The sequence below is a fragment of the Egretta garzetta genome, unplaced genomic scaffold (assembly GCF_000687185.1).
Source record: "Egretta garzetta isolate BGI_Z169 unplaced genomic scaffold, ASM68718v1 scaffold98, whole genome shotgun sequence".
NCBI classification, from domain to species: domain Eukaryota; kingdom Metazoa; phylum Chordata; class Aves; order Pelecaniformes; family Ardeidae; genus Egretta; species Egretta garzetta.
Genome location: NW_009260611.1, coordinates 2,102,739 through 2,130,111, shown reverse-complemented (window position 1 = coordinate 2,130,111; position 27,373 = coordinate 2,102,739). Strand labels below are relative to the sequence as shown.

The 27,373-nt window shown below is 40.5% G+C and overlaps 1 protein-coding gene across 1 annotated transcript in view; it reads left to right on the top strand.

The window, feature by feature from the left end:
• The window catches only part of ATP8A2 (ATPase phospholipid transporting 8A2), a 208,662-nt gene that overhangs the window by 154,423 nt on the left and 26,866 nt on the right, over positions 1-27,373 (top strand). Inside the window, exon 26 of the mRNA XM_035900437.1 lies at positions 3,288-3,398. Coding sequence (XP_035756330.1) covers positions 3,288-3,398 — 111 coding nt within the window. The remainder of the gene's footprint in view (positions 1-3,287; positions 3,399-27,373) is intronic.

Sequence of the window (27,373 nt, the reverse complement as noted above, 5' to 3'; positions counted from 1 at the left end):
GTGGCAGTCTTGTATTGCTGCTCTAGTCTGCAGTCTCATGAAGCACCTTGGGTTTCAAGCTTGAATAACTGAGACCTTTCACCAAATTTATCTTGAAAATTTTAGGCTGTTTTATCAAGGGCTTATTCTGTCACAAACAGTAGCATATTCCAAATACACAGCGATATAGGAACTGTCATAATTGTAAAGTCTGTGGTATCTTGTAATGACTTTCTCATTTTTAACTTCTGTAGACTTGCTTCTGCTGTGTAACTTAATTGAATGCTTTTTACTTAGACTTCCTCAGATCATTTTTACTTCCATTTTAATAAGTAAGCATAAGCAGTGAGAGTTTTGTCCACAGAGAGCCCTACACACTTAATTCCTTTTGTTAGTTGCAGTAACATTAAATCTGAAGAAGTAATTCCATGTTCGTGTGTTGCTTCTGCATTACCAAAAACCCCTACCTTTGGATTTAGTGTTAGAATGTTGAAGTAAGTTGCTCTTGGTTTAAATTCCTGTCAGGGAGTTACTGACAATAGCAACGAATCTTCTTAGTTCAGTATTAAATGAAAGCTGGTCACACCAGCACAGAATTTTAACTTTCAAAAAACAGTAAAACACTGTGGAACTGTGTTTCTTGTGATTGTGTGGAAGAGCTTTGCGCTGATTAGAAAATATATAAAGGAATCCCTCTTGTAAAGGAGACTAATAGTATATGGTAATGTGTGTTTCCAAAGTGTTCAAAAGAAAAACTTGATCTCCATGGGGTATATTTCTTTCAGCGAAGACTTATAACTCCCACTAAAGCATTACTGTATGTGCATGCCTTGAAGGCAGAGTATGTTCTTATTGAGTAATTTAAGACGACCACTATAATGTAGCATCTCATGTTCAAATGGTATTTCAAATGCAGTGGTGCCAGAAGTAGGCATTTATGGAAGAGAAAGTCTCTATATAGGCTCATTCAGGATTCCAGGGGGAATCAAAGCATAAACCAAACAAAAGTAAAAAGGCAACTTGTGTCTGATGCTACTCCAAATAGCTTCCGCAGGTGCAAGGAGTATCTGTTTGAATCATCCTTTTCCCTTGAAATGGTACTGCACTGGTGGTGCATATTTAGAGAATTCCCAAATCAAATGACCCAGCTGTTTAGAGAGACGGTAGTATAACTTAATGATTTTTCTCCTCAGTAAAAGGCTTTATCATCTTAATCCAGAGAGCACCTGGTGTTTAGGGACTGTGTCCTTTTCTTAACTAGGGAAACTTTTTCTTAATGTTCATGTTTCAATTCTGTTTCTTTGGACAACCTGGCTTGCATTTTGGATGCATTTTCCCTGTCTTAACACACACACACACACACACACCCATGGCATCACCTCATCCTTTACTCAAGATGGGGGGTATCTTTCTAAAAGATAAACTCTGTATAAAAAAAAACTTATGCTAGGATTGATGACTGCGAGAACTGTTTCACAGATAGGCTGGCCAGATGGTTGTATTGTTCCCGTCTGATTTAAAACTCCATAAATACAGTAGTATCCAAACAAGGGCAGTGTCTTAGCAGAGCCCTATCCCTACAGTCGCTCAAGTATGCCAGTAGCTGTGCGTTTGCATCATTTCAGTGACCACCATCAAAAGAAACTTAATTCCTTGCCACATCTTAATGGGATTCTTCACCAGTGTGAGCAGGCTCAGAACTGTGTTCTTTAGGTTGCTAATCTCTTCCTTGCTGTGCTATGCAGTATGCTCATTTTCATGAGAGTACAGACAAGAGAACAGTTAATGGTAGGATTTTTCCTTGCCTTGAGCTCCAAAGAAGACTACGTCCGAGATGGTCACTCGTTAGACTCACAGAGAGAGCTGCTTTTAGGGTATGTCTAATTATTCTCTACACTACTAGAGGTATTTGGTGTGACTTGTCAGGATGTCGTGGCAAGTTTTCCATCGCTGCTGCTGTGTTTTGTTAGTGAATTTTGATGAGGAAAGTTGTAGCTGTTGCTGCGTATTAACTGAGGCATTAGGTGTCTGGTAGGTCAGCTACTCCCTTGTGAGCGTCCCACTCTTAGTTCTGACTCAAGTTAGGCAGAGACTGAACCGTGAAGCTTGGTTCAGTGTTATTTTCTCTCCTTCTTTCCTGCTGGCATATCCTAACAAATCTGAGTTGCTGGTGCATGGGAGGGAGGCTGTTCTTACAGGATTTGTGGTTCAGTGATTTCAGTGCTGGAAATCATGGGAGCAGAGCTATCTCATGACAGTCTTAATTCATTACCGTAGCTTTCAATTTCAAGTAAGTTTTGGCTAAAATAAATTATCTAGAATCTAAATTCAGGAAGTCAAGCTCTTCCTATCGAGTCACCTCGTGGAAAAGGAAGCAAAGCAAGTAGTGGTCCCACCTTAGTGTCCAGGAACCCTTCAGGTACACAGGTACTGAAGGTAAATCTTGCTGAACCAGTTTGAGCTGTCTGTAACTGGACAAAAAAGGAATGCTGCAGGCCATAAAAAAGTTCACTGACAAAGCCCAGACTAGAAAATTATGCATTTCCTAGGCTGCGTTGTGAGACTGCTTCGCTAAAAGTCCCTTTTCAAAACTGCTGAATTGAGAAGCTGAATTTGAGCCGTATCTGTGGTTCAGACTAGCACTAAAAGGTATCTGTTTTTACAAGATTCATTTACTTTTTGCCCTTTTGGGCAAATGCTCCTTCTTTCTTTATACAGTATTTTAGGTGGATTGCATACGTTTTGTGGGCTGAAAATTTAAGTATTTGTTCTCTATAACAGACTCTATGCATCTATATTTCCACTTCTCCCCTTCTGCATTTTATTTCAACTCAAGACAGTTCTAATTACCACACTGCTCATTTAACACACAGAAAGGAGATTCTGAACCTTGTAAGCCCTCAAACACAGGAATCTTCTTTGACCATGGAATGAGGAGTTCACATTTATATTCAATCCACAAGGCTATATTATGCTAACCTTGCTTGATTTTGCTATCAGGGTAGTAATAGTAATTGAAGACTTCTTCCTGTTTAAAGCCAGCGAAGACCACTTAAAAACACTTAGAGGTTTTGCTACAAAAATGACTTTTCCTGTAAATAGTGTTGTTTTTTGCATGTGTGTTCTGCTAAGCTGTTTAAATATTGCACTTGAACAGCTTTCATAGCTGACCTGAGTTTGTGGTTCGTTTGGGTTTTTTTGGTTGTTTTGTTTTTTTTTTTTTTCTGAGGGCAGGGGTTTACTTTAACCAGTTGTTTTTTTTTTTAACAGTTCTTTGTATATGTAAAAACTTGTTTTTTCACTTTCAGTTTTCCTACTTGGAGAAGCTGTTGTTGGTCCATGGAGCTTGGAGTTACAATCGAGTTACCAAGTGCATACTATATTGCTTCTACAAGAATGTGGTTTTGTATATTATTGAGGTAAGAGTAACTAGATGGATGGGTCTTACTGGTGCTTACTCCTCAGATCATCTCATATAAGAAAAAAAGCTCATCCAAATAGATTGAGCTAAAAGAACTAACATTTTTTGCATGTTTAACAACTTAAAATTCTTTTTCCTTTCTCAGATTAAGTTAGTTTGCTTAAATCTTTTAATGTTTGCAAAAGGAAAACTGAAGGTTTCAGTACAGTGAAGCCTTGGATATGAGATGTCAGGGACAAAGTTCATTCCTTCTGTACAAATGTTCTTATTGAAAGCTTCTTTGTATTCATGGAAACATTTCAGTTGGAGCTTATATTTATAAAACTTGAATTTGGGGCTAAAATTAAATTAAAAGTTCATTTAATAGAAGCAGGAAAGAACTCTATAGGCAAACAATAAATGAGGCAGAAACTATAACTGTTGTTTCCAAGTTACAAAGACCATAGTTTAGCTAGAATTGAAATTAGTTTTCCTTGTGTTTTGGAAGGAGAGGGCATAATTTTGCCCTACAATGCAAGTGAAATTATAAAATTAATCAGGTTATTTGATTTAATAATATTTAAAATGTAACTGTGTTTTGAAAAATTAATTTCCTGAAGATGTCAGGTAGTGAAACTGGATTTTAAAGAATGCTGAATAGTGTTACGAACATTAATATATTGCATTAGAGCCTGCTTAGATAGGAGTGTAGTTCTCATGCTTCAGGATATAGTCTTGAATTTAAAAAGGATCGGGAAGGGTTGTTTATCGTGTGCTGTTGCCTGGTTAGAAACACACAAGGAACTTGAACTCGATGGATTGGTCACTTAAGTATCAAGTGGTCACTTGGTACAGCAATTTCCACATTGTTCATCAGTTTTATTTATGTATGTCCATGTGTACACATTAGGTTGTCTATTTCTTTCTACAGTTAAGCAGTCATGAATGAGGCTAACAGATAAGAAAATTAGAACATTTATAATTAGGCAGCTGGTTATATCGATTACAGGAGATAGTGGGCAAGGAATGTTTTCCTATTCAGTGAATCATATCATGGTCAGCATGTGTATACCTGACTCCCTCGGGGTCTGATCATCTTTTATGCATGACATTAGGCTCTTAGAGAGCAAATATTCTCCACTAACTTGCTCGATTTTTCCTGTGCTATTTCTGAATTAGCTGTTGGCTGTTACAATTTCAACACAGAATAGTCTGTTTACTTCAAGAGCTATGCTATGCTATCAACATAATGGCAGTGTTTTGCTGTAGTGGGTGTGAGAGCAGGATGTTTGAGTGATAGACAGTATGCTAGATTTGTAAAATAGTATGAGTTGATTTTTTTCTAAATTTTAAGCATCCAAATCTTGACTGTGTTCCAACTCTTTAGCCAGATCCTCTACCAAATTTAAATCCATGTTCCTAAGATTTCACAGGTGTGTTCTTGTCCTAGGGTAGAAGCCACCTTCACACCTCTGAGACAAATTTAGCACACTTAAATAATGAAGTTTTCATTCACGTTTTACTTTCTGAAATAGTGCTTAATTTGGCTTGTGCTGATCATAACTCATGGTTTTGGTAAGGGTTTTTAAGTGTCGGAGATGACAATAATATGCATTATTGCGCAAAAGAAATAGAAATAATTTATAAAAGGAACTTTTCTAGTGGGCTTCTTACCGAGCATGGGAATTGCTGGGGTTTTCCTTGAATTGTTCAGAAAATGCTCAACAGCTTCACGATTGCCTTCTAGGATTCTTTTCTCCATTTGAAAATTAGTTTTGAAAGTCCTGCTTCTAGCCCGTTGCAGCAGTGGGTACCTTTGCTTATTTACTGTAGTCTGACAAGTAAATTAAGTTCTGCATGAAATGTTGTATGGCTAGATTGTGCCTTCCCATGGGAGCAGCTGTGGAAGGGGTTGAAAATAGATGAGGGCTTCTAGGATTTCCAGCCTGAGGTAGATTAATCATCCAACCATAGGGAGAAACTTTATTAGCCAGACATATCACTATATGATACATAAAATGCAAGTCTGCTCCGAGAATGTGAGGTCAGATGTTCTTTGCTGTACTAGTCCGTGTTCGGTTCTTTCTGCACACTGTACTGAGGCAAATGAGCTTTTGCGTCTCCTGATGTCCATGACTAAAGGTGGAAGTCAGTTCTGTCTAACACCTGAGCACTGAAAAATGTGGAACAAGCTTCAGTGCTGTGCCTCAGTTACCCCTCTGTGCCCATACTGCGTTGAAGTTGGGAGCGAGTTTAAGGCTTCAGGGAGGTGAATTGGCAGAAGGCATCTTGTAGACCTGCAGTAATGGGATGAGCTCAGTTTGGTTTTAATTCCACTGGTGAGTTTGCTTTACTAATGGCTGTAAGGAACTTCCCCTGCAACACTGCATAAAACTAGCCAAATTGCTTGGAAACCGAAGAGAGGCTAATTTTGGTATCCTAGGAATGCAGGGGAGAGAGAAGAGGTCTCTGATTCCCTTCTTAGCTTTACACAAAGAAAGCTGAGTTGTTTTGTATTTCTACTGAGAGGCTCAGGAGCGCTGATCAGTCTGGTACAGAGTGATGCTCATGAAAGAGAAGCTCCATGAGGCAATAAACCCTTCAACTTGAGAGAATGGTAGTGGAGTGCCCGGTACTCCTGCACTGTTGCTTGTGCATATGGTGTGTGTGTTCCTGATTGTTTCCCAGTGCTCTAGACAAGTTTAATATTTACCTGTGCTTCTTGCTTGGATGTGTGGTGCATGGGGAATTATTCTTTTAGCATCATAATGAAACAGAGAATTGAACTTGAACTACTTTCTAAGTTAATCTTCTAAAGGATTGTATGAGTAAATATTTATAGAGTTGAATCAAAAAGCACATCGGTCAATATGACTGTCAGTTATACCTTTGTTACTGTACCTGTTTTATTTCAATGAAGCTTTAACACCTGAGGAATAACCACAGTAAGCCCTATGTAAATGAGTTTTTGCAGCAGTGAAGCACTGGGGCTCATCATAACTTTTACCGCCTGATACTTTCCAAATATCAGAGAGAAATAAGAGATGGTACCTGGGTTTCGCACACAGAACGTCCAGCCACAATTTGCAGAGACATACGTTAAGATTAAACTTAATTAAACAACGATAAATGTTTGAGGAGAAGATATTGTCTCCTTCCCTAGCATCCCAACATTGGTATGTTAAAACCCGTAACACACTTAAAAGTTCATCTTGATACCAGTCACTATTACACCAAGAAGATCCAAACTGTGGCATCTCTGAAAGATTAAATTTCATCAGCTTTCTTTCAGCTTCTGGAAAAGTGGTAATTAAAATACAGAATTTGGGATTTGGTGGGAAGTGTACTCAGGTGACAGGCATCATGGGCTTCACCCCAAAGAGATGCTGCTGGGTTAAGGCTGGTGCTTACCCTCCTGCAGTGGCTGGTTCTTTATGGAGAGACAGGGGCCCCAGGAACTGTGTTTTCAGCTGCTTTGACGACTAAAATGTGCGCCCATATTGGGACAATTTCATGCTGCTAGAGAGCTAATATAGCAGAAGGCAGGCCTTGCTAGTCTGGTGATTGCAGGGGAAATGGAAGTAAGAGTCTGTTTTCTCTCTCCCTTGACTAGGTGTCCTAATATTTTTTTAAGAGGTGAATTTTAAGTCATCGAAGTGATAAAGCTCAGTGAATATTTTTGTTTGGCTTAACAGCCAGAAACTTAGTGTTGCTCTCCTTTCTCTGACCTGATCTCTCTTCACTTCTGCATTTATTTGCATCGTCCTCCTGCCATTCTCTTAATTTCCCCCCTTTATTTTTTTATATTTTTGAAAATACAAAACTCAGTTGAAATGTAAATCAGAAGCGGAAAGTGAAGTGGGTCCTGGAAATTCAAGTCCTTTCAGTATGATTCTTAGCCTGATTCTTGAGCCCCTGCATATCACTGCTGCCAAGGTGCTTTGGGTGTGAGGTCGGGGTTCCCTCGCTTACAGCCTCACTTGTCACCAGAGGGGTGCAGAATCAAGTCTTTCCATCCATGAATTGCTGCTGCTTCCCCACTCTGGCCCTGCTGGGTCTGTCCTAACTGTGGCAAGGGAATCTACGTAGAAAGCTACCAAGATGGCTGCAGGGATGAAATACAAATACAAAGCGCCTTCTTTGGTGTCCGTTCCTGTATTTCCCGTGTCTGGCTGCGGTAGCAGTGTGCACTAAACCCGTTGCTGAGGAAAGCCAATCATTCAGCATCATCCTGAAGCAGAAGGTCAGTGACAGGGTTTGGGCTTTTAAAGATTTGACAGACAAATGCCTGGGCATCATTACAAAACACCGTCTCATTCAATTATTTATGTAGCTGGCTTTAAACTGAGTAGTGAAACAAAAGATCTGCTTCACATCTGTTGAGCAGATATATTTCACTGGAGATGATATAAAGTTGTCATGACATCAGAGCTTTGAAATACAGCTGATTTCAACTGTAAAAGAATACAGGAATGTTGCTTTCATGTCATGCTTGGAGAAGAAGAAACACAGCAAGATCAAAGGCGATATCAGAAATATCAGGTAAGAGGTCAAGGCATTTGGGAATGGTTCTGTGGAAACAGTAGCATGGAAGATAGCTTTCAGCCCAACACAATGTGCAGGAAAAATGTGCTCAGTACTTCACTGGAGCATGTTCGTCTGAAAACGTACTTAATATGAAATGCTCTTGTATTATATGTTGCAGAATGAGTGGGGTGGGGGTGGGGAAATAGATGGTTCCTGTGTCAAGGTCTAGCAGTATAGGGTCATGACAGAGAAATGAATGGCAAGTCGGGAGAGCATAGTGTATGCACCCTGATGCTACGTTATTTTCTTTTCTGCCTTAAGAATCCAGAGATAAGTTATAAGCCCAGATTGGAAAGCTGTTCCTTTGTGGAGGCTGAGAGGGAAGTCTTCTGTGTGAGCAGTGTTAAACAAACAAGATAAATGTACTAAAGAACAAACCACCAGGATCACAGTTTCTCTTTTAGAGCTGAATTTTCAAGTCTTAAAAGCTCTGAGTAAACACAACGCCTAGATAAACATGCTTTTCAATGAGCGGTGGTTTTGAGAGTCCAGCGAGGTCTGGCAATGAGAGCTCTGAAGTGCTCCACGCGCTCTTAGTGCTCACCACTTCAGACTAGCCGATAGCACAAGCTGTGCAAGCTCACATGAAATGTTGCTGCGTGAGACCTTTCATTTGATGTTCCCATTTTCATGCTTTCCTGTCAAACACAGCAAGTATTTTTAAAAATATGGAAAGCAGACATGGGAATTTTAGCCCTCTTATCCAAATGGTGTGCAGAATTGAGTGTATCTGATATGATACTAAAAAACATGCAGCTCTAATGCTTCTGTGTGCTTATCTCTGATTTATGTCATCTGACTTTTACCTACATCCCTGGGCTTTCTGTTTCCAATTGACTTTGCAACTCTGAGGGTACAGCCAGGCAATAGAAAATCTTAAGCATGTGGATTTTTGCAATGAGTTGAGGACTGAAGCGCAGTAACTGTTGTCATAAAAAGCAACTTCTTTGAAAGATAAGAGCAGTATTTTCACCCAGTATTAAATTAAGAATAAGAACATCTGGTTGTAAAATTCTCTAGCAGGGATAACAATAACACAGGCAGCTAGCTGTCTTGTCATGCTTATGTATGCAAATTATCCAGTTGCCTGTTCAAATACTTCAAATGCCAGTAGGCATTTAATAGTCGTTACTTTTGTGTGCATATACTCAGTTGGTGTGGTAAGCTTATAACAATGCTGTATTATGATGAAGCAAAGTGCATGTGAGTTCCATTTTCTATAATTTGGAAATCTGGCTTTTGAATTTTCACAAACACATGCATATCCTAAATAAGTAACTTATTCTCTCTGGACAGGTGCTTTCCGATAGGCAAAAGGTGGGATTCAGTGTCCTTAAGATGGGCATCAGGTGTAAGTTTAGGTGCCTGAGAAAAACTGATGTAGTGTCCATGTAGGTGGCCTTTATGGATGCTTTGGGGTCATGGAGAGCAGTATGGACTGGCAGGCGTGCCACAGGACCTGCCAAAGACCTTCACAGCATTATTAGTATGAAGAGGTCTATGTTGAGGTAACGGAATCCTATCCAGAAAGTGAGGTCATCTTTTTTGTTGCTGTTGTTCATTTTGAAACGTGCAAAAAGAAAGGAACCCAAACCCCTCAGCCTGGGTAATGTTAATCAGTTCAAAAAGTGCAGAATATTTATGGAAGTTATAGTACAGAACTTGCAGACCTGGAAAGCACAGTAATGGACACAGCGTGTGAAGCAAAGCATGTGAGACTCAGCACTCTCTCTTGATCATTTTTGGAAAAATAGGTCTTAGGTGTGTGTGCTTATTTTTCTCTTGGACTGTTTCTTACCAGCCTCGTACACAGGGTTAACATGCAGAAGTAGAAGACCTAGGGCAGCACAGAAGGTTATCCCCTTCCCACCCACCAACAAAGCTAATCATAGGATCCAATTCAAGAAAACATTCTCTAGTAGCAAAAGTTACAGAAAACAGATCCTGCAAATAACCTGCCAGACTACTTAGAGTATCGTAAAATACAGTTGGCCAACCTAATCCAAAATTGTCCAGATAGTGCTTTGCTTTTTGTTCTTAAAAATATTTCCTAATTCCTTCTCGGCTGATGTACAGTGCTTAGTTTATATTGCTACCACCGACAATTTATTCCATATTTCAACCCCCATGTTGTCTGAAGAAATCGAGGATTGTGTATAGGCTGGTTTCACCACCTTTAATCCATGATTGACTTCTTGGTTTTTTGGATTTGTAATTGAGTATGTTAATCCCAAGAGTTTCCAAGGAATCAGTTGCAAAGGTAAATCCATGCTAATTTTACTTTCTTTTTTAGTGCTAGGGAATGCATGTGAATCATTAGAGAGCAGTCCATCTTCCCTGAAAACCAAATTGATTCAACTATTAAATGTCTGGTTTTGAATTTTTTCCAACAGTGATGGAATGAGCACCAGCGTAGTTCTGGCTTTTTATGACCACTGCCTTGATTACGCCCTACAGCCAACGCAGCTTGTAATTTTTCAACATTCCAAATACTGTGAATGATAAATTGGGTTCCTTAGCATGGTCTCAAAATCTCTAGGTGAAACGCCTATCAGGTTCAATACGCACTGCAATAGACTGCTTCAAGAAGAGATTTACTGTGATATTTTATTGGGCAGATAATATGTTCAGAGTGCCTGGATTTTTTGTGTATACATAAGGGGTGTATGACAGGCATAGTGACTTTTTTCTCCATAAAATATATGCATAATTTGATATGAAAAATCTTAATTTCATATTTTGAGGGGTTATAACAAAGCAGTAACAATGCTGTTCACTAAATTTGAGGTCATTAAATGTGAAACGTTAGCCATCTCCTGAGCAATGTGTTCATCAAAGCCAGAATTCTGTCATCAGTAAATGTTTTTTCAGTTTGACTATGTCACCAATTAAGATCCAGGTTGATGTTTAGAAGGGAGATAACCTAATGTGAGGCAGCTTTTAAGAGGGAAGCTAAACCTAGTTTATGAAAGGTAGGAAAACCCAAACCGAGGGGTGTTTTTCCATCAAACAAAACCAGCTTTGAAATTCAAGAGCTTATGGTTCTTGATTTCAACCCCACTTTCTTCGCAAAAACTAAAAGTTTTCATATAAAACATAACTATCTTATGTCTCTGAATATTAACTTGAAAAACATTGATTGCTCCAACTCAGTAATATTGGATAACCTGTTCTAATAAAAATAAAGGGGAACAGATCCTACTTTCCCATTCACCTAGGACAATTCAGTGCATATGGCATTACTTGTGGGCACAGAAAAGGCCACATTTCAAATTTGTATCAACGTTAAAAGAGTGCAAATAAACCTTATCAGGGAATGCCTCATGCTTAGCTCATTCATGCTGAACTTAGCAATGTATGCTCTACTGCACTGAAGGGGGTAATTTCAAGAGCTCTTTTAAAATCCAACACCATATATACATAGATGTGTATATGGTACTACAGCTCTTCACAAATACATCCTTTGGGCCTGTACCGGTTTTCTTTATATCTGTTCAAAATGCATTTCTACAGCAATTTACTTTTGGCAATGGGAATACAAATGCTTACAAACAAGGCTACATTTTGCTAAGGAGGACTTGGTGGTAGATCCTGGCCCCAGTGATTGGCTGGCAAATTGGAACAGTGAGTTTAATTCTCTGGTTTAGAAGCTTTGAGGCACTCGTGTTAAAGTGACTCCATAGGCATGCATGTTCGGTAACTTAATGCAACTTGGAAGACTTTACTCTTCCAGGGGAGGAAAGCAGAATTACCTTTACTTAATTAGCTGCATCTGCTGCAGTTAAACTCGGATGTTACCCTGATATTTAAAAACACTACTTAGCCTAGGTGTGAGGAAGTGTTTGCAGTTCATTTTGCACAGCTCTTTGTAAAGCATTTTTATGTAGTGCCAGGGAATTTGGAAGTCTGGCAGACAAGGTGTAGTGTCTTACGCGCTGTGCTTTTGTGCAATTTCACAAAGTCCTTTAACTTTTTATTTAAGCCCAAAGTACTCTGAAATTTAACTTGGAGCTCACTTTTGGAAATGAGTGGTAGGTTGCCTGTGAGCAGACCCACTGAAGAACCTGAATAGTAATTGAAGACATTTTCTACTTTCCTGGCATTTCTTTAGAATAAAATGAGTTTATTTGTTCCAAGCCATGTGCTAGGATTTTATTTATTGTTGTGTGCTCATGAACAAAAAGTGTGCTGGTCTGCGTGGGCTACATTTAATTTGTCTGAACTGAATAAAGTCTGGCCCGATGCCAGCTGCTTGCCCAGCAGTAAGGTCAGGCTATTTGGCTTGATATCTCTTGAGCATGAGTAACTTGATAACAGTTCAGTTTTATGATCTCGAAGCGTTTTATTGGTACTTTTTGTCTCTGTTTTTTGTGGAGTTGAACAAAAAGGATATCCTTACCTGAGCTCCTGTCTAACAGCAGTCTCACTGTCAACTTCTTTCTAGTTGTCATGGGCATTTCCATGGCATGTCTGGAGGCACCACTGGAGTACCTAAGTTTCTCACTGCCACATTCCCTAGTGCATCCCGTAATGCAGATCCATGCAATCAATGAGTTTATAATTCTTACCATTTTAATACTGCTTCACAGGCAACTACAAAACCCTTTTGAACACTAGCTCGAAAATGTGGCGTCACCATTTTGAACATAAAATTCCTTTCTTTCCAGTATCTGCATCATGAACTGGGCTGGGCCTGATTATTTTGAGATTTCTTGGCTTTTTAGTATCACGACCCAAAGAAGCTAGGGCAGAGAACAAATTTAACTGAATACAGACTGTATTTTAAAAATGCTGCTAGAAAATAATTTTGCCATTCCACTTGGATGAACACTAATGATAAAAAATACCTCTATCCAGTTTCACTAATTAACCACTAGAGACTTTTATTTTGGGATTCATAAAAGGCATCTGTAACCTAGTTTAAGTGCATGTACAGGATTTAGAATATCTTATGTTTGTGAAGGAAAGAATCTAGAATATAGGTTTGGAGTGTTTGTTTGCTCGAGTTCAAGGTCTTGAACAATTTTTTTTTAGCACAGCAGGGTCAGAGGTAAAAAATAAACCATATCCTCCATGATCGCACCAGTCCCCAGTGCAAATCTGGAGCAGCATAAGCTTTACTTTCAAATGTGCTTTTACAGCCTCTTCTGCTGTAAAACTACTTTAGTGGTTTGGCTGTGTTTGACCCAAGGGTTATCTGCCCTGCAAGGAGATAGAGCTCTGCGGCTGGGGACAGGACTGTAGAAATTGTTACCACTTGGTGCCCCTGAGATGCTCCCTTCCTCCGTGGGAATCCTGTATCACTTAATTAAGCCAGCATTAGGATGCATTGGACTGTGTGATAGTGCACAGCAAATGTAACAGCTTTGAGTAACCTGTCCCAAACAGGTTATTTTTTTCACTCTATATTGAGATGCTGAGCACAACGCAGATACTTTGACTATTCATAAGCTTTTGGTTATTTATGTGCTCTAGAGAGTGTGTAATTGCTTTTTATATCTCCTTGCTCTTTTCAAGAAAATCATTTAGAACATACTAAAATGCACTAGAAATAGCAAATCATGATACCTAGTGGTAGTATTACTTCTGAGTTAGTATAATTTTCTGGAAAGATGTAAAAAAAGTCAGTTGCAGCATCCCCCCAGATATTCTATTGCCATTCCATAATGTTTTCCATTGGTTTTCTTCTTCCTCACTACTTTGAACCTCAGTCTTTTCTTGAATCATTGCAATTTGAAAGCAACTGCTCTCAAGTAAGGGCATTCTGGACCAATGTACTTTTTTGGTATTTCTGAACTAGGATTGATAGTTCATGGCAACTGGGCCTGTGTCAGACAAGGGAGGGGAGAATCAGGACCATTATTTAAAGGTTTGAGACCACCATAATCTTAACATGTGTTTGTGGGTATACTTGCATGTTGAATACAGACATCACTGTAAACATGGGCTTAAGGTAAAACCCCAGAACTATACCCCAAAAGGTAGAGGGGCCCATTCTGTGGAAAAGCTAGAGCTAAGTGGTCTTGGTGCACATCTGTATGTGTGTTACAAGTCTGGTTCTGGCCCATCAAGACAAAGACGTGGATAACTGCTGACGGCTTCATGCTGTCAGAAGAACGAGGGAGGTCAAAACTTGGTCTGCCAGTTTTTAAACGTGACAAAGTTATTTTGCTTTCCATCTTCTTGCTGGATTTCTTTACATTCGTGCAAAAGCAATCAAGGATTTGGAAAGCGAGAAGATGGAATATATCGGCCTTAGCTGTATCTAAGTTCTGCAGGGATTCAGTGAAAGTATATGTATTTTTATATAAACTATGTAAATACTGTGTGTGTAAGGAAAGAAATCTAATACTGTATATTCTCATCCAAAACCAAATAATGTTCTCTTGATTAATAAATGACAGTGCAGATGACTAAAACATGTAGATGGCTCAGTAGCAGCAGAAGCATGAGCCCTCGGTAACCACTAACACCTGAACCTCTCGGCATTATTTGTGACGATGGTTCCTGTCAAGTTCAATTTCAGTAGAAAAGTGAGTCTCCCCTTTGGGTTTGGTAACAGTGTCTTGACCTTTTCTCCCTTCTGTTGCCAAGGACTGACAGGTGTCTGGAGTGGCTAAGCAATGTGACAGTCAGCCTCTGCGTTGTCAGCTGGCATTCATTAGTGTTAAAAATGACATGCGGTTTCGTGCTACTTGGAAACGTGTGTATGCCTCTTAATACCTCCTGCTTCATGGACGAGATAGGGATAGACTGCTGAGTTGCTTTACTTTCCCCTGTTTTTCTTCTAGTGTTGTGATTGAATATGTAAAAGCATGAAAGGGAGGAAATGTCAGGTTGTGACTTCCATGGTGGCATCACTTATCCTGGATTCCCTGCTGCAGTCTGCCTGGGTGGCACCATGCCGTGCTGTGGCCATGGGCCCAGCAGCTTTCTGTCCTGGGGGCTTTATGCAGTGCTCCCCTTCAAGCTGTCACTTCCCCTAGACAGCCCGAGTCCCTGCGGCTATCTCATGCACGTCGCTGGGCTCTGCTTCCACCATCGCTTGAATCCACAACCAGGCTGTGCTTTAGTGTGACCTAAATGCACACTGCCATTATAAAGGGCAGGCTGATCTTCATTTCTCCCTAGGAGTGTGTTCTTTTCCCCCTTCCTTGCCAAGGTACTAATGTTTGCACAGCTGCAGGATGAGCTCTTTAAGGTTAGAGTTCAGCCAGATCACGTTCCTGATGTACACAGACGTTCTCGGACAAGAGGTAGGACCGGCTCTTCTGACAGCAGTGTAGACTTCTGTCAGACTTAAGTGTACATGTTATTTTAGTAAGCTAAAGCTGGGGCTTTTCCTTGCATACCTGCAGAAAAGACAAAAAATTTCAGAGGTAGAGCAGGTGAAGGGTGTGAACTAGTGTTCATGATATCCCTAGTAATCTCATGGCATAACTGCTTGGGGACTTATAATAAACCAATTTTTCCCTTTTGGGCTGTCTGGGTATCTGTTACTCAAAGGCATCCCAAACGTAGAGCTGGGGAAGAGGGAAGGAAGTTGGGAAGTGGTAGTTGATCCCAAAGGCACATTGGAACAAAAAAACCTTTCCCTGTGTCTGTCACGGGTTGTTCATGTGCGCAAAGGAGCTATGATCTCTCAAAACCTGAGAATACCTTGGAGACCATAATTTTAATAGAATGTATGAACAATTACTGGATTTTATGGTGTGTGATTTGTGGTATGTGAGGGGGAGGATCTTTAAGAATGTGCATTAGGCCATCTGGGCAGCAAGGAGGAGCTGGCTTGTGCTAAAACACAAGGTATTCCTGCAACGGAGGAGTGATAAAATGATGGCAGTGAAAGTCCTGGCAGACTTTGCTTCTCTGGAAGCAGTTACTGCTATTTTTCAAGCAGTTCCTAATTTGTGCTGAGTTGAAATAAGAAAGTGGGAGCAGTAAATCTAGGGGAAGAAGCAGGAATATGTTACCTAAAAACAGGATAGTGCTTCAAGAGATGTGAGAATTGCCATTCTCTTCAAGTTGCCTGGTGTTGCTGAGAAAGCGTTCTAGGGAAAGCACAAGAGAAAAGCTAGAACATTTTAACATATGGATTAGAATTGGAAATCTGTTTGGCTTTTGACTACATAAAAGTTTACAAGTAACCCTGGCAAGCCCTCCATGCTTGGGTTTGGTGAAGAAAGGAGTGGTCTGCAGGTCTGAAGGTATGCTGGTGGTCTGCAAAGGGTCTCTGGGGGGGGGCTTGGAAAACCCACTTTGGTTGGGGGGCAAGGGTAGAGGACGGCACTTGGATAGGCACAAAGCTCTCCCCTTTTAACTTACCTCTCTCCCTGAGGAGAAGGTTTGTTGTCTCTTCAGTAATGAAGTAATTACCTTGTTTGCATTTTAAAAAGGGTAACACACTACCCTTTTATGTGCAACTTTTAGCATGCTGGTTTTGATACGCACACATATTCCTGGTACCTACGTGGTTTCTAATGAATGACACTTCTATGGCTTTCTTCTGCTTTCTGTTGGGATAGCTACGCTCAGTGAGAACTACTCATGAGCATGAAGGTTTATCTGTGCAGAAGCTTGATTTTTTACGTGGATCTAGAAGCTGCCTTCTCTTTTTGGTCTGACTTTGTTCCTTATAGAACAGGCTGTCGGATCAGTCAGTGATGGTCTCCTGAGAGCTCTGCTCTTTAGGAACTCAACACAATTCCTCTGGTCATTGCCTGTCACTCTTCACTTAGCCGACTGCATTGTAACCTAAGTGTTGGGGATTGACTGGGTTTTTTGGGGTGGTTTTTTTTCTTTTTTTTTTTTTCCTTGTGTTGACTGAGTTTGTCTTGCTACTTTAGTGGTGCGTCAGTGGGGAATCATGCTCATGAGAAGCTTCCAGTTTTCCCTTTAACCACACTGGTATTCACTTGAGATTCATCATTAAATTTGTTACTCCTTTCTTACAAAGAAGCAAATCCACAGGTTTTTATTGCAGCTCCAAGGCAACAGTAAGTGATACATATGCTGGCTACAATAAACTGCACTCGGGGTTGTGCTCAGACACTCAGTTACATTTCTCATTTGCAAGGAAAGTTGCTGCTGCATACAATTCTATAATATAAAATCTAGCAACACTCCCACATCTACTGTCACATTAAAAATAATGAAGATTGATGAAACTTTAATTATCGTATTTCTCCATTTGGAGGTGTAGCTGGAAGCCACTCTGGTGGGCAGGAAACGTCTGCTCTCTCTGTTTGAACAGAAGTAATTACTATATAATTCTAGTAAATGGGGAGAAACAGACCTTCACCTGCCTGGCTTCAGTTATTTCCCCCCCCCCACTGGCATCAGTCACAGTGAATGCCTGCAGTGAATATGTATTCTGTTCCAAAAAGTGATTTTGGCAGATGACTGCCTGCTTGATGGTATACGAATAATGATACCCTTAAAAATGGCTTTTGTATTGCATTTAAATAGCTCTTGGTTCCATTGCAAATATGAAGTTCTCCTGGCCTTGTCTTGTGGAGTTTGGTACTGAGAGCAATCTTTTGAGGTGTCATTGTAAAAATAAAATTTAAAAAATATTGTCAGTTCTTGTCAGCGCTTCTGGAGCTAGCATAAATTTTGAGGGGTGGCCATGTCCTCCACTGGGTGCCTGGGTCCTGCAGCAGTGTTGTCTTTTGAAAGATGTAGGCTCATTCCAAGCCAGCACCATTGTGTGTCTGGCTTCTGTGCTGGGAGCTGCAACACCACAGTGGGATAGTCCTCCTTAATTAAATCTTTTTTTTCCTCTAATCACTGCTTAGACAATAAAATACAGAATTCCTTTTTATTCCATGGCTCTGCCTCATTACTGAGTCTTTCAGCTTTGAAAAATAGTAGCAGAAGAAAAAGTAATTTTTACGTGCTGTAGAAACTATCTGAAATCACATATTTGTTTTAGAAAAGCTGTTTTAGTTGCAGTTGTGCTTTGATATAAGTAAGGGAAATGGTAATGTATCTTCCTACAGGATTTCATGTTCAATTCATTTGGTTCGTTTGTAGCAATAGACAAAAAATATTCAAACTGATCTGTTATATCAGCAGAAAAGCAATTAGTATAGAAAGTAAAAGCATCTTCTTGCATTCCAAATTTTTGTTTGAATATGTTCTTGACAATCGTTAATTACCTGTTTTTGTCAAACTATTCTAGGAAGTTCCATCCACAGAAAATGATTTAGGATAGTATCAGTGTTGTTCAAGTGCTCTCTGCTGCATCATCTGAGACTAACTGCAACTAAATCAGAGAAGAATTAGAGGTTTTAAGGCATTTTCCTAGGAGTGCAGATGCTCTGTAGCACCTGTAGGTTTTTTCCTTCCAGTCCACGTAAGGCATCCTTCTAAATTTAATGTGAATGAATGTTTGTGTATGCACCACCTGAAGGTGTCTTGCTTCACCATTCATAAAAATGTTTACTGCCTGCTGTAAAGCAGAAAGTGTACCTTAATAAAAGTTGTCAGTCGCATCTGTTCCACTGTGTTGGGGAAGAGGAGTAGGGGGGAAAAAAAAAGGGATAAAAATTGTAGTAGTGCCAAAATGAAAACAGACTTCCAGGTTTCTCTTTAGTGTTTCAAACAGCTAGAAGTCCAGCACAGTTCCATTTGAGAATTAATAGCTTAACATATTCTATTAATGATCAGTGAGTAGTGAGTTTCAGCTATTTCCTGACAAACATTTTGAACTGACTCACTTGGATGTGCGTGTCCCTTTGCATCCTTGAGGTATTTCTCAAAGAGGAGCTATTTCTGTGTTTGCATTACTCTTGCCTAAACCTGTTTCCCAAACTGTTTTGAAATCCCCATTGTATGTACAGCAGGAGGCTATATAGTTGCAGTGTGTCAGAGTTGGTAATTCCCAATATCCCTCATCTTTAAAAGGAATCAGTTGCTAATGAAAATTTAAAATAAAGTAGGATATGGATATTGCAATTAATATTTTCAGTGTTTGAATTTGCAGTGGCTGTTTCCCAAAATCTGAAACAACAATTTAATTCTTTACTGAACTTTGATACGAGTAAAACCTTCTGAAAGAATATCTGTAGCATTAGAAAAATGAATCTGATGGAGCCAAATCAATTGCCTTTGTGATGTGAATGTAATTAAACCATATCACTGTTTCCTTTCTCCCTAGAATGACAAGTCATTTGTGGTCACTTCTCCAATGTATTGATATCCACTTTATGTAGCAATATAAAAGTTCAACAACAGCTTGAAGATACTGCATTTTGTTTTTTATAGGAAATACAGACGTAAGATGACATTGATTTAATGTTGGAAGGGAAAGCTTTGTTGAAAGTCCGTCTTGTTGGTATACACAAGACAACCTGCCCTCGGTGCCAGTTGTTTTCTATAATCGCTTCTAACCTTTCCTTGGAGCTTCCCTTAAGAAAATCTGTGGTGTACGCAACTTATGCTTAGAAGCCAGAATTTTACAGCAAGGTGGTTAACATCATTCTTTTCCACTCCAACTTCCACCTCTACCATTCAGGTCTCCTTGGCTGATTTCTTGTTGAGATGACTGAGAAGACAGAAGTCTCCTGTGGGTCAGTAAGGGTAGGAGTAGCACTGGATCTGCTGCTATGAAATAGCAAATCTGAACTGGACTTAGCTCATCTTGTTCTCATGGCCCACTTCTGTATGAAGTGTGGAATCTCCGTAGCCTTTTAAAAGAAAAGGTTGGCCTTGCCTTGATTCATATTTGAATAAAATAGTTTAAGCCCTTGTCTTCAGCATCAGTGTAGGTGCCTTCTGGCTGCCCAGAGTAAGTCAAGTGGATTGAGCTTCAGTACTAATTGTAGACAGTATTGAGAAATGTCATCGGCAAACATGAACAGCCCAGGGTCCACACCAGAGCCAGGCTTTTGTCTAGACAAAATGGATGGGCCTGGGGTAACCTTTAACTAAATACAATCCGGTTTCAGCATAAGCAGGTCTTACTCTTACTTTCTGCTGAGAGAATTCTCTTAGAGGTAATGAATAGATCTACTTGAGAACAAAACTCTAGCTTGAAAAGATACTGCTTAGTGAGCTGGCAACTTTTAGCTCTCCCAATCTAGATGTTCAGTGTGGCATTTCTGGCTCTTGTGCAGGTTGGTGCTCTTGGTTGCAGAGTTAGATGCCAGCTTGGGAGCTCAACCCCCTGTATTTTCCTTTCCTTCCTTTCCTCCTCCTCTCAGTTTGGCACATGCTGGCAACAGCAGCCAACAGTGGCTTTAGGCATCAGTCCAGTTCCAGACACAGTAGGAAAATTTCAGCTTTTATAATAATAATTTCTTACCCCTCACAAGCCAGAGCAGAAAAGCTGGCGGTGTGGTTGGAGTCATCTTAGTTCTGTCTCACTCTTCCCAGTTTAAGGAGCAGCTCCATAAACAGCTAGCAGTAAATAACTTCTATGGCTCTTCTAAAGTATGTTCATCCTGTGCGACTGTCATATACTTAGTGCATGGAAAAGCTTTCAGTTCTCATGTTAGTGTTTCTTTGAAATAATTCATGTTTTGTTGGAATAAAGGTCAAGTTATTTATCCACTGGCTGATGCCTTGGAAGCAAAATGACTAGGAAGCAATAACAAAAAAAAAGTCACAGAATCACTTTGGTTGGAAAAGACCTTTGAGATCATAGAGTCCAACCTTTAACCTAACCCTGCCATCCCACCACTAAACCATGGCCCTAAGCACCTCATCTATCCTTCTTTTAAATACTTCCAGTGACGAGGACTCTACCACCTCCCTGGGCAGCCCATTCCAGAGCCTGACAACACTTTTGGTGAAGAAGTTTTTCCTAATGTCTAGCCTAAACCTGCCTTGGCGCAGCTTCAAACCATTCCCCCTCGTCCTATCATCTGTTACCAGGGGGAGGAGGCCGACCCCCACCTCGCCACAGCCTCCTTTCAGGTAGTTGTAGAGGGCGATCAGGTCTCCCCTCAGCCTCCTCTTCTCCAGACTAAACAACCCCAGTTCCCTCAGCCGCTTCTCATCAGACTTGTGCTCCAGACCCCTCACCAGCTTGATTGCTCTCCTCTGGACATGTTCCAGCAGTGCAACATCTTTCCTGTAGTGAGGGTCCGAAAACTGAACACGGTATTCAAGGTGCAGCCTCACCAGCACCGAGTACAGGGACACGATCACTTCCCTACTCATACTGGTCACACTATTCCTGATGCAGGCCAGGATGCCATTGGCCTTCTTGGCCACCTGGGCACACTGCTGGATCATATTCAGCCGGCTGTCAGCCAGTACCCCGAGGTCTTTTTCCACCAGGCAGCTTTCCAGCCACTCTTCCCCAAGCCTGTAGCGCTGCATGGGGTTGTTGTGACCAAAGCACAGGACCAAGTCCTGAGACTTTATCTGCATGGGCAGTGGTTCTAGCTGTATTGCTGATGCTATTTGTTAGGTGCCATTAATTACACTTTGGCCCTTCCTGCTGGATGTACTGAAGATATAGCTGTGATTTACTCCTAGACTTTGACTATATCTGTGTTCTTAAAGGTTTTTGCCATGAAAAGCAATGCCTGGTTTCCAGGCAAAGGTTTTTCACAATTCTCATAGGTGCTCTTTAGGAGAGACCAGCTATATCCACAATGTGTAGTTCTGCACTCACATCTCTTCCAGGCATCTAGCAAGTCTGACAAATTATTTTCAGGGTGTTTTTAACATAAACATGTCTGGAATAACTTGATGGCTGTGTCACTGCTGTCAGCATAGTGATTTTAGCCTGATGGTAGGTACGTGCTGCCTGCAGAGGGGTGAGATGAGGTGCCACTCTTACTGGGTCAGTGTTGGAGGGAATTGAACTTGGCATGTTTTTTTTTTCCTGCATTATCTATAAAGAGCAACATCTGAAGCAAGTTGTCCACAGAAGTGATATCTCCCTTTTGCTATAAAGGGAACAAATACATCTTTCCGAAAGAAAGGCTGCTGAGCTACCCTGTGTAGTGTGCATGCCTGGGGACTAAGAATCATGTTTGGTCTAGGAAGCTGGGATTTTGACAGTTTGGACTGAGCCCTGGCACACTTACCCAGGCAAAATCACTGTGTACGACACTGGTGATATTCTGGTCATGGTGATTAGACTGTACGGTAGCCTCCCCATGCGTGCTCTGGCTCCCTGAGGGAATCCTGAATGGTGCTTGGTTTGCCCCAGAATGTACTCAGCTTGCTAGTCCTGTCCCTGTGCGTTAACAAAATGCATTTGCTCTGACATTCTGCAGGAGAGCTGCTGTGTATGTGACCCAGCACCCACACAGGGTAATAGCATGTACTTGGAAGGTCTTACAGGGGTTCCTTGCAGATGGATAGTTGCCTCTGGAAAGGTCACAAGTTAGGTGTCCGTCTTTTCTTGCAGCTGGCAATGATATACAGCTCTGAGTGTTCAGGTTGTTTTGACAGGAATTTATCAGAAATCACTAAGCTGCTTAAATTCTGATACCACACTCTTACTTTCTCAAGTTGATAGCTTGAAATACGAGATATAAGTGGCCACCAGAAATGTATGGAAACTTCTTTTCCAGCTCTGATCTGGCCCCAAAGCCATAAACTTGAATTCCAAATTTAGAAGAATATTCCTTTATATGCCAGTCAAACCGGTCTGAATTCTAGGTAAAATAAAAAATTACTGGGGCTGCAACAAATGCCTGCAGGATGCTACTTGCAGCACAGCTCATACTCTGTCCAGGAGTGCAATAGCTACGTTAGGAAGGAGAGAGCGCTGAATCTGGGAGGAAAATACCATATTTATTTGAGGGAGGATTGGGGCAGCTCCCTACTTCTTCCAAATTGCTCTGCACCAGTGACATGTTATGTCTGAGCTGCCTGCCTGTCTTTCTGCCCTATTTTTAACTGTTTACCTAAAACAAATCTCTTTAGCAAAGAATATAAAAACCTAATGCACCTGAATATAACATCTTATTCCACAATGTGTTCCAGTGCACTAAAGCATTTAAGCAATACTGTTCAAAACTGACAGCTGGGGAACGCCTGGAGGATGACAGATTGTTGTCAGGGTGGCACAGGATGCACTCTGTGTGTATTTTTAGTTAGAATGAGTCTCTCTTCAGCCCAGGGGTCTTAAGATATGCAGGAAACTTGAGAAGAAACTGTCGTCCTGGCTGGAGCCTCCGGGAAGGCAGGCATGTTGTCTCGTTTGTGATAGTCTCTATCGCATTACTCCTGCTCAGGATCAGGAGGATCTCTAAACTTCAGGAGGGTGTTCTCCGGACGGTGGTGGCTTGAGTAATGGTTATGAACACAACTGGGAAGTGTAGCTTATGCATCAGCAGTGTTGATGTACACATGCTCTATGTCCATCTTTCCTATATGAAGGAAAGACATCCTTGTGCTAAAGCTGATTTTCGCTGAAGTTATTCTTACTCGCCTACCACAAGTGATCCTTCTTTCTTCACATTATTTATGTGTTTTCTGGTACAGATGGGCTTCCCTGAGGTGATCCTGCCTGTGTTGCTTGCTTTCTTTCAGAACTTGGTATAAAATTAGTAAGGATCTTCTTGGTGTCTTGTATCATTTATTTCTATAACATATGAGCACTGAAAATGGAAAAGTAACAATCTTTGTATTCCCCTTTAGTCTTCTGCTGCAATGTCATTGCCCAATTGAAAGGTTAGAGCAAAGTCCCGGTTCTTTCTCAGGCTTTGTCCGTTTGGACCTGAAGACAGATTTGCAAGCTGCCAGCTGGTTGGGGGGGGCTCCTGTTTAAACAGGCAATTCATAAGCTTAGAAGGGGAAAGATTAGCACTCCTGCCTAAAGAAAATGAAAGAAAACAAGGAATTCTGTATTTTAAAAGATGAGAATACAGTAAAATTACTCTTAGAGCTTACAACAAATACAGCAAAATGAATTTTTAAATTGGTTGTGAATGATACATATCAGATATAGTTATCTTTTTCCTTAATCTATGATTTACAGCACGGCTTTCCTGTAGAGGTTTGTGTGGCATGTAATACACTGTATATACTGAAATTTTAGTTTGAACCTGCATAACCTATATTGGGTTTGATCATGTGTGGCTGTTAACATGGTTTACAGTAAGTAGTAATCAATCGTTGTAAATGGCACACGCTGATGCCACACAGTAATGCCACATAGTGCCCACACTAGTGTTGTGATTTGAGGTAACCCATTGCAGTTAAATTGAGCACATGTGCACAACTGGCTGAATTTAATTGCCTGCCTGTTTGCTGTTCAGTTTCATGGTACCACACAAGCTCTGAGTACTGGAGTCTTTGAAAAATGAGGTGTCCAAAGTTTTCAGCTATTTATCTGTGTCAGACATGGTGATGTGAAGTGTAGAAGACCTTTAGAGAAAAGACTGAGAGGAAAAAACAGCTTTAAATCACTCCAGGGAGAGCTTCATAAAAACAGAACCCAAAACACTACTTCTCTATTTTCAAAGTGGCATATGCAGGCATAGCTGCATGACTCTCATTAAGTTCATCTGAGTCGTGCAGCTAAAGCCCCATGCAATGTTTTGAAAACGTAGGAGATAAAAATGGTCTCAAAGCCGACATCTGGGCTTCTATCCAGTTTTTGGCTGATAACTTCTGACGCATGCCGTTAATAAAGCATCATCCATGGGCTAAATTATTAAACTATAGAAGTCTTTGCAGAAGGCTTATAAGTCAGTTTTATAAAACAAAAAAAAAAAAAACCCAAACCAAAACAAAAAAACCCACAACAAAAAAGCCAAAACCTGCTGTGCACTCTCCAGCAACCATTGCGAACCACAAGACCCTTTTCCTTTTGAAGTGTTAGCCTTTTTTTTCTTTTCCCCCCTCATACTTTTCAATTGTCTCTTACTTTTTCCTCAAAGTTCTCATAAGGTACCCATCTGAAGACCATGTTCTGCTCCTAATTCACACCTTTTTCAGAGGTGAAGATGCTTTGCTGGTTCCCTGTATTTTGTATTTTGATGCTGACAGGAAGGTAGCTCTGTTAGTAACTCTTTAGAAGTTTAATACTAAAAAAATTCTCAATAGCAAGGAAGATTAACTAGCTAACTACTTCTATAGATGAAAGTCTTCATGAGTGAGGTTTGGTTTTGCCTACGAATACCAACAACTAAGCTGTGTGTAGTTAACAGGTTATTTTAAGAATTCTGAAAATGTGAGTAACTAATTTGAGACTACAGTATAGTGATGACTATGTTACAGTTTCCCAAGTGTTATCAGTTTGACAAGGGTTCTGTCTTGCCTTAATCTGGTATAAATGTGGGAGGAATTACTGAAAATGTAGTAGCGAAAAGATGAGCTATTTGCTCTGCTGCTTTTACATGACTGTCTTCTGTGGCTTTTTGGAACACTGGAATCTAGTAACTTGCCCGTAGTGTCTGTAGTTTTGGCGAGCTGATGGCAGTGCATACAGAGAAAGCTAAGAGAAATACATCTGCGGTGGCTATGGGCAAGTAGGAATGCTCTCAGCCATGAGAAATAGCTTGCAATGCGTGTTGGGTTTTTTTTGTTTTCAACTAGCCAAGGTATAAATTATTTTGCAGCACTGGATTTGCTTCAAGACATACAGTTCATCTTTGTAAGATGTTGGAGTTGTTGGTTATGACTCTGAATCTAGTGCTGTGTTAAGAAGCAGCATTGTGCTGAATTAGAAATAACCTTGAAAGGTTTTAAAATTTCCATACAAAGCAAAACAGCTTCTCCATGGGCTGCATGTTATACCCTATGTGAGAGACCGTGACATTGAGTGGAATTAAAACCTGTATCCACCAATATTCTTTTTCCTCTTCTGTTAATTTTAGAGGAAAACTAACACAGCAGTTTTTAGTACAGTATATTGTTTTAAATATGATTTAACCTGCAGATTTATCTGTAAGAATCAATGTGAGTTGATTTTGCAGTTCAACAGTATATATACATATGTCATACTGTGAACTGTGAACTTGCCATATAAAATGAACGCTCTTTATTTGCTGTGCCAGGTGCTTTGTTCTTCATTTTTTAATCATAGGAAACTCAGAGTTCCCAATGCTCAAAAGTATTCATATAAATTGATTTCTTCAGAGAAGCGCCTTGTTTTATGAAAAATTACCCAACAGTAGCCCTGGCAACTCCTCTCTTCCTTAGATCTCTGGTTGCATCTCTAACACTGGGCAGAAGGTAAAAGCTTTTATAGAATATAACAACCTGTTTTCTCACATGTGGTCTGTTTCTTGGTACCTGAGCTTGAAGCCTGGAAACATGTGAAACGGTTGCACTGTGGTTCCGGGGGCAGGGTGGTGGTTCCAGCTGAAGGTTGAAATAACGCGTGTTCTGTTTCAGCAGCATGAAAAATATTTTGACCCTGAAGAGGGCATGTTGATCATGAGCTAATTGAGATGATTAAAATCCAGCTGTTGTAGCTTTTACTTTAGAAAATATTTCCTAACTTGTCAAATCCCCTTCCCTTCAAGAAGAAAATGCTCAGCAGTCTTCAGATAGGACATTGTAGTGTCTCAGCAAAAGGCACGTGTGTTCATGCTAGAACCTGATACTAGCAAGACAAACAAGGTAGAGAGTAGCTCCCTGGGAATGGCTGATGGCACCAAGGACCAAACCTTTGCACGTCAGCCCCTTACCAAGGGACTTCCAGCCTAGTGCAGCCCAGAAATTCTCTGTATCATACGTATGGCAGTTCTGAGGCTGGGGCTTTTCCTCTGTATGTTATTTTTAGCACTGGTAAGGGAAGAAACCTCTGAATGGCAAGGTAACTAATGCAAGTGACCATTTGCTGTCTTAAACTTATCTGAAGGGCTGACACTATGGCAGTGAAAATGGATTGGATAGTGTTTCTGGGGATTATGCAAGATTAAACGAAAAGCTTAGTATTAAATACAAGAAATGCTTTTAACACCTTACCTGAAAAATGCCTAGGTTACAAAGGGTAGAAGGTCCAACATGTAAATTCTGGCCACGTTTCCCCAGAAGTGGTTGGATGTGGCTGTATGTGGTGATACATTCTCTGTTGTTAGAACTGAGCGACTGAGACAGATCCCAGTGTAAAGTGGTTTAAGGTTTCTTCTAATACTTGAGTAGTGCAAGCAAAATAATGAGCTTCTTCCCCCACCTTTCAACCTTCAGTGCTGAAAATCCCCAAGCAGTGAAGCGAAGGCTATTTCTGACATCCCTTTTCTCCTCATAGTCATCCAAACTACAAACAAATGTTCGCTTGCCTGCCATACGGGGTTGCCTACACAAGGAAGTTACAGTGGTTTAACTGTGATGTGATTGTAAATCCACTTAAATTGGTTCCAAATGTTCTGTGAGCACTCTAAGCCTGATTTAAACTGAAATGATAGTCTGGATGGTTTGTTCTGCAGACGTAAAACCTGCATTTTAAATTGAGTTGATTGTCGTGCTGCGCAATGGAAGACGTAG